Genomic DNA, 7,766 nt, shown 5'->3' with positions numbered 1-7,766 from the left:
GTTAGTCTGAGTATTTCTACTTAGAATGACTTAAGCTAATATAAATTATTTTTTATCTAAGGCTAGTTTAGGAAGTTTTCATAAATTTTAGGCAATTTTTTATCTTTAACTATTTTCAGTGTTGTCAAAGAACCTGGAATTTGACAATTTAAGCAAAAATAACCTTAAGAAACCTGGAATTTGATAATTTTGAAAAAAAATTGAATTTAGAAGAAAAATCACTAAAGCACCTGTAAAAACTTTTTTAGAATTTTCTTAAATAAATGAAACTTTTATTAAATACAAAAAATCTAAAAAGCACAATTTTTTTTTTTGTTCCATTAAAAATTTTCATTTTTATATAAAACATTTAAAGTTGAATTATATTATCTTTTCAATATTTTTAAACTACTTTAGATTGTTTTTACTTAAAGCTAAATTTATACAAAGAATAGACAAAAAACTTGTACTTTAAAATTTTAGATGAAATTTAGTAAACCTGGATAAAACTTTTAAAAAACTTTTGGCAACCCTGTATACAAAGAGCTTTATAATATTTTTGTATGGTTTAAAATAGTTTTTTTCCATGTTTGTAGCTCTTTCTTGTTTGTATTTTTCCATTTTCTCAAGTGGTTTTTAGTCACTAAAACTTTTTGTACTAAGCACGCTGTAGGTAACACTTTTAACAAGGTTCCTCTGGAAACTAACTAGTTAACTATTTAAATAGAATTTTTTCATAAAAATTATAGGAGATGTTTAAATAAATAAAATAAACCTTTTTTTGGAATATTGGAATGCCATTTTTTAACAATAGGTTTAATTGTCATGTAAATTTTTTGTTACGAGCCATAAACACCACTATAAACCAATAAATTCAAACAGGACAACTTTCAATGCTTATTTATTTTATTTTAGTGTTTTCTTGTCAGAGGTAAATTTTAATAATAAATAATCAACTTAGTTTTTTCCTACACAGACTACACTGCAAGAATCAAGCTAGTTTGGATATTTTCCTAAAATTCTAGCTAGTTTTTCTTACTTAAACTATTTTTATTAAAAGTTAGGTTTATTTTAAAGTTCTTATGTTATGATTTTAGTATTTTAAAGCACTTACCTTAAATAACAATATTTTTTTTAGTTTTTGGACCATGTTTTATAGTTTTTATAATTAAGTATTCAAATCATTATTACACAGGAAACATGACTGTATTTTAGCAAGAGAGAGATAAGTTATTATGTATATTGAAGTATTTAAGAAGAGTTTAATAAAAGTACTATTATTTTTATTTCTTGTATTCATTAAATATTTTCAACTACAGTATTCATATCCTTTTCTTATTTTTTAATTATTCTTCTTCATCTATTTCAAAATAAATTAAGTAGAGTTAGAGGTAGTAAGTATATAAAAAGTTAATTGACATTATTGGTTAAGGGTTGCTATATAACATGGAGTTTTAAAAAGTTTTTACATGTTAAGTACAGAATGTGGTATCGTGTGGGATGGTAGAATATTTTAGCTTAAAACTAAAAAGATTTGATTTAAATACTATAAATATCAGTAAAATTAATAACTTTCTATCAACAAAAAAAAATTAGCTTATCTACATTAACTATTGATTTATTTATTTTTCTATTTGTAGTATTAATTATTTTTATCTCCCCCTAACAAACTAACAATTTAATTTAACTTTTTTTCTACAAATGTGTTGTGTCTTATAAACTACGCTTCGAAAGGTCATTATTTGGTTACACTTTCTTATGGATGTGTATTTACTATTTCTTTTTTGTATACACTAAGTTATGGCCTTTTATTTTAAGCAAATAAGTTTAAAATTATCAAAAAGCTCTTTATAAATTTGACTCTGTTTAATTTTTTGTTTATGTTTATTTTTTGGTGAATATATATTTATTTTATTTGTATTTTTCTTCTTGTGTGTCCTGTTTAAGTGGCTCAGGTTTTAATGCCAGAGTGCAACATTGAACAATAAACAAAATAATAAGGAGAAGAAGAATAAACGACAAGTTTTTATTAGATACAAAAAATGTTTCATAAACAATAGTTATTTTTTATATTACAGTATGTTATAAATAAGTATTATTATACTTTTTAAGAATGTTTTTTACATTAAGTTTAAGTTTATAATAAAAATGGACAAACAAACTTGCATTTTCAAAAACCTAACAAAAAATTCAAAATACTTTTGGCAATCCTGTTGGTTATACTTATAGTTTTTTTTTGAAAAGTCTCAGGTTTTTTTAAATTAAAAATCATTTATATTCCTCAAAATCTGTTTATTTTAGTATGTTAATTAATATAACTTAAATTTATGGGTAGGTGTCAAGTATTCACAAATGGACACTTCTGCACAAAGGGTTACTTTAGCATAAAGACACTTTTGCACAGGTTGAAATTTTTTTTCACTTTCTTGGTTACTCCTAACCCTTACCCTTAGTTGGTAACTTTATTTTCTTCCCCATTTTTTATTAATTTATTACTATTCTTTTTAACTATGATTGTTACCCCTTACCTTTAGTCAGTAACTTTGTTTTTTTTTGTTTTTGGATATATTTTATTTTTAATTTTTAACTATCACTGTTACCCCTAACAGCTATTATTCAGTATTTTTTAAACTATTTTTTTTTCTGATATTAGTTTCTTATTACAATTGTTGTTACCCCTTACCCTTGATCAGTAACTATTTTTAATGATTTATTATTGTTGTTTTTTTATCTTTTTATTTTGTTTGATTTTTATTTTACTTTTGTGCAAAAGTGACCCTTTATAGTCTACAAAGTATGTGGGCTACTCTATTTAAGAGAGTATTAGGTATGGTTATAGTGTACTTTAAATCCTAACTATAAATAATAACACTAACCTAACTAATACTGATTTTAAATGATACTTAGAGCTACTTATAAGCTACGTATAAAAACTAAGCATGACAATGAACAAACATAATGTATTAAAAAAACCATGTACAAGTTATAATAAGAAATACTTTGTGCTTTAAAAATTACTTTGACTGTTTAAAAAACTCAGGATGACTCAGCACAGTTTAAGGTTACTATGGACAGTTTTTTTGACTCTAAGAGTTACAATCCTATAAAAAGTTCAAACTAACCTGAGTTAGTTTAAATTTGTGGCAGCCCTGGCAATGACTCTCTAAGCATCAAGTTCTTTAAAAACTTATGATTTTTTTTTGATTTTACAAAAATTTTAATGTAGCAATACCAAGGCCTCACAAAGATGACGTTAAACTTTTTTACAAAAATCAATATTGATTTTATTAAAATGCTTTAAAGTTTATACAAAAAGGTACATTTTTGAAATGAATAAGCACTATCAATTTATATAGTTGGAATGGGTCACAAATGTACAGAGCATCACTTTTGAACAAAATATCATTCTCTTATCAAAGTGCTTAACAAAATTCAAGCAAGCAAAGTTTATGCTATTCAAAATTAACAAATTTTTTAAAAGTGACAACTTGTGCAAAAGTGAGTCCATGCAAAATTAACAACTAATGCAAAAGTGAGTGCTTGTGCAAAAGTGACCCTTCTTGCAAAAGTAACCCTTTGTGCAATGTGAATTTCTGAAACCTACCCAACATAGCCAGTTTGTAGAAAAATCTGATATAAACTTCTGAAAATGAAATTTTTCATGACCAGTGTCTCAGAATTAAAAAAAAAATAACTTAATATAATTTTGTCTTTTTTTAAGCAATTTATCTAAAACTTTTAGAAAATGCTCCTTGCAATGTTTAAAACAGCATCTTGAAAGCAGATTTTTAAAGAAAGTAAAGAATACTTATAACCAAAATCAAAAAAAAAGTTTTTTCTTGAAAAAAGACATTTTTAGTTAAATAATTAAATATCTCAAGTTGTTTTATTCACTTGTTAAATAGCTTTTGTTGCATAGAGCAGTTTTTTTTTGACCCAAATAAATGACAGTTGAAGTAAATAAATAAATGAAATCTTTTTTGAAACAAATTTTAATTTTTTATAACTCTTAATTATGAAATATTGTAACAATATATAAGGTGCTTAGTTAATTTTGTAATTCTATTATAATCATTTTAAATTTCTGCAGTGTTTTTGTTCTGTTTTTGTCAACGTCACATAATGGATAGTGCAAGTGTAAAACCAAACAATGTTTGTTTGAGTAAAGTGAGAAATCATTTAAAAGAATGCAAAGTATTTCTCTGGGAAAAGCCATACATACTAGATGATGGATCAACTTCTGGGCCAACTCTACTAACTTTGTCTGAAACAATATCAAATAAACTTAGTATTTCAGCATCTGATGTTTTAAATGCGTTAAATTTTTTGCAAAGTCACTCAATTTTCAAAAAAGTACAAAATGAGAAGTTCAAAGAAACAGGTATAGCTACTTTATTTCTAAAAGGTGACAAGTCTATTATCAAAGAAGAATTGACTTATGTTGAAAGTAAACTTGACATATCAGGAGAACAGCTGTCTAACTTAATTACAGAAAAAATAGGTAACAAAGACATTTTTTTGAAACTTATTTGTAGAGGTAAAATTATTAAGCCTGATTTGTTTCTGTACCAACAAAATGTAACTCACAACAAAGACATATTTTGTATGGTAGTTCAATCAGATAACAACAGTAAAGTAAGAGAAATGGAAGAAATAATGAAACTTATTGAAAGTACTAAGAAAGGAGCAGGATTAATTACTAACAACAGGGTGGATGCCTACTTTCAACTTCAGAACCAAGATGGTGTAAGTCTTGAAATTCCACAAGTTGAAAAATCTGCCATTGTTACAGGACTTGCTCTTCATAAACGTGGTATAATTTACTTATCAAAAAAGCAATACAAAAGTGCATTACTATTTCTCTTAGAAGCAGACGAAGTGTTTAAAAATTGTAGCAGCGAATTACTAAATTCTGTGGACAATTATGCAATATTGAGCCTTGACATCTGCTGGTGTTACTTGGAATTGAAAAATATAGAAGCTCTACCAGATATTGAAGAGCGGTTAAAAAGTTGTGAAGTATGTTTAAAAAAAAGCTATGGAAATGACATGGAACGACTGATAGCACTTAAAGGCAGTACTGGAGAAGAAGCCGCTCGTTTTGTCAGACTGTATACTTTGCAAGGAGTTGCTGCTTACTGTTATAACAAGTTTGAAGAATCTGTTGAGTTTCTAAAAAAGGCTGAAGATTTAATTTCCTCTTTAAAATTAGATGAAAATCAAATAGCAAGATTGTTAGAGTTTGGCTTTGAACTAACTGAATCAAAAAAGGCTCTTCGGGCTTGTAAAGGAGATCTAAACAAGGCAGTTGAATTTGCAATGGAAACTAAACAAAAAAGAGAAAAAGTCAAAAAAGAGGAAGCTGAAAAGAAAAAGATTGCTAAATTTGGTAAGTGTGCAAATGGTAAAAACATTGATTTTCAAGCTCACAACAACATGGTAAAAAACTTCAATTTTGATGAACATATTGCTGCTGAAGCTCTTAAGCAATGTAACAATGATATTGCTCTTGCTGTACAAGCTGTTCAAGGAAATTATCATTTGCTTCAACAAGCAGCTGAGAGGTTTAAAATTAAAAAAAATGGGGCAGAAGAGGTTTGATTTTATTTCTTTTAAACCTTAATATAGAATATAACTTTAATTAAAAAAATTGAGTGCACTTAGTTTTGTCTCCATATTCAATGTATTTTTTACAGTGAATAACGTTATTAATCTTAATAATGTATCTAATAGTTAGTTTTTTGGCTATGATTAAAGTTTATGTTATAATTTTTTTATGTTTTACTTTATCTTAGATTTAGTAAGTTGAATGATATAAAGATTTATGTCAATATGCTAGATTTTAAGCTTTTTTTTTTTATAAATTTTATTTCATACTCACTTTATTTTCTAAATAACCCGTGTTATTTTTAAGCTGATAAAAATGGGATTTGATGAAAGAAATGCAAGATCTGCTTTAAGACATTTCAGTGAAGACATTAGAAAAGCTGCCGATTTCTTATTACAGGTAATTATGTTTGTTTAATTAGATCCATTTAAAAAGTATTTTATACTTCTACTTATAAAAAACAACGTTTTTGTCAAACTCCTAATTTGAAATTATTTGAAAGTTATTTGAATTTATCTAAAATATACTGAATGCAATTTGAAGTACTAAGTGTGGTAAAAATCAATATTCACACAGCAAAATGGGTTAGTTCCTGCCGAATGGTTGAATGCCCTCCGTGAATCAGCTTCTGAACAGTCTTTGTTGAACAGCGAAGACGAGGAGGCTGTCCATGAGTTGTTGGATGCCTGCGAGGGAGTTGAAGAGCAGTACGAAGATATTCTTGCCCTGAAAGAAGAACAAGAGTATATTTGCAAGTATCTTGCTCTGATCACATCTGCTGCATAGATTTTATTTATCTGTGATTAAAGTTGTGCAGTTTTTATCATACTGATTTAAAACATAGTTCCCACTTTCCCACACTAGTCATTTTAAAATGATTTTATTATTTTAAATGGTTTTCAATGTTAAATACAAATTTAAGTTAGATAGTGTATTAAATAGTTGTGCATACCTAATAGCTTTATTATACCTAGTCTATTTTTATCTAAAATGTTTTTGTTGAGTCATGTTTTCTTTTGTTATTCTATGCATATATCTGGGTTATGGTGCAACTTTAAATGAAATCCGTGTTTCAAAAACTTCTTGTCTGTCTAGAAAAGTTTGTTAGGTGAATTTTTTTACACAAGTGTCTTATAAATGTTTTTATATTTTTAATGTTGAACGTTTGACTAAATTTTAAAGACCTAAAGATTTTAGTTTGTCTTCACAATGAAAGTTGTAATTTTTTTATTTCTGATAATGATTTGAACAAAATTAAAGTTAGTTTTCATCATAAAAATGTAAAGACTTTGTCTGAAAAATAAAAGTTAAATAGTACCTTTCATTGTATAATACTCGTGTTTAAAGACCACTATTTTTAAAAAGCCGTTCAGCATCGCCTTTTGAAATAAATTTTCCCTTTTTTTATTAAATTTGGTACTTATAATTACTAACCTATTTTTAAGCTGAGTAGTTTTTCTTAAAATTTAAAGTAGTTTAAGTTATCTCAAAACTATTATTGTTTTTTCGACTGTCTAGTTGGAAATCATATTAAACTTCCTTGGAAATTTTAAACTACTACTTTATTGGTTAACTCTTAGTATCAAGCTGACTAAGTATATATTCAAGTATATTTTAGTTACTTTAAAGTTTCACACTATATAATAATTTAAATATACGCTAATACTTTAAACTTTATTATTTACGAATAAGAAACCTATTCTTTAAGTGGTTTCAACATATATGGTTTTTCCTCTTGTGTTATTAAAATATTACTTAAAATAAGTAAAATTTATACCTCTAAGTATATTGTTTTGAAATAAATACTATCACTTATTATTGTATATTTAGCTCTAAACTGAATCTCCCGATCATCAACAACATACCATGCGACCTGGTTTCGTCCTCATTAGGACTTCTCAGCCAGATGTGGTCACAATGAAACGTTTATTTCGTAGTTGAACATTTGAAACATTTCTAGCATCAAAAATTTTAAGTAATGAGATAATATGTCTTCTATTTTTCGAATTCTGCCATTTCTACCTTATTTTGTTAGCATTTTAGGGTATATATTTGCGCAGCTTGTAAAGTTTCAACCTCACTGTTTGTTATTTGGATTAGTAAAATCAGTTACCTTAATAACCTTTGTCTCAATTTCTTAACTTAAGCTTATATTTCAGTCTGAAATTAGCCAACTTGT

General features: G+C 26.5%; 1 protein-coding gene across 1 annotated transcript; it reads left to right on the top strand.

The window, feature by feature from the left end:
- The first annotated feature begins 4,073 nt into the window (after positions 1-4,073).
- On the top strand, positions 4,074-7,016 carry LOC145846544 (NEDD8 ultimate buster 1-like). The gene is made up of 3 exons (XM_082953280.1): positions 4,074-5,574; positions 5,894-5,986; positions 6,164-7,016. The coding sequence occupies exons 1-3, from the start codon at positions 4,102-4,104 to the stop codon at positions 6,371-6,373; spliced, it is 1,776 nt and encodes a 591-aa protein (XP_082809406.1). The 5' UTR covers positions 4,074-4,101; the 3' UTR covers positions 6,374-7,016.
- The last annotated feature ends 750 nt before the right edge of the window (positions 7,017-7,766 follow it).

This window comes from Thalia democratica, chromosome 1 (genome assembly GCF_965202585.1).
Source record: "Thalia democratica chromosome 1, ktThaDemo2.hap1.1, whole genome shotgun sequence".
NCBI classification, from domain to species: Eukaryota; Metazoa; Chordata; class Thaliacea; order Salpida; family Salpidae; genus Thalia; species Thalia democratica.
Note: the sequence above shows the minus strand (reverse complement) of the source record. Positions and strands in the feature narration are given on the sequence as shown.

Coding starts and splice junctions, on each gene's coding strand:
- LOC145846544 (XM_082953280.1), top strand. CDS start 4,102: ATGGATAGTGCAAGTGTAAAACCAAACAATGTTTGTTTGAGTAAAGTG. Junction 5,575..5,893: donor AAAAAAATGGGGCAGAAGAG/GTTTGATTTTAT, acceptor GTTATTTTTAAG/CTGATAAAAATGGGATTTGA. Junction 5,987..6,163: donor CTGCCGATTTCTTATTACAG/GTAATTATGTTT, acceptor ATATTCACACAG/CAAAATGGGTTAGTTCCTGC.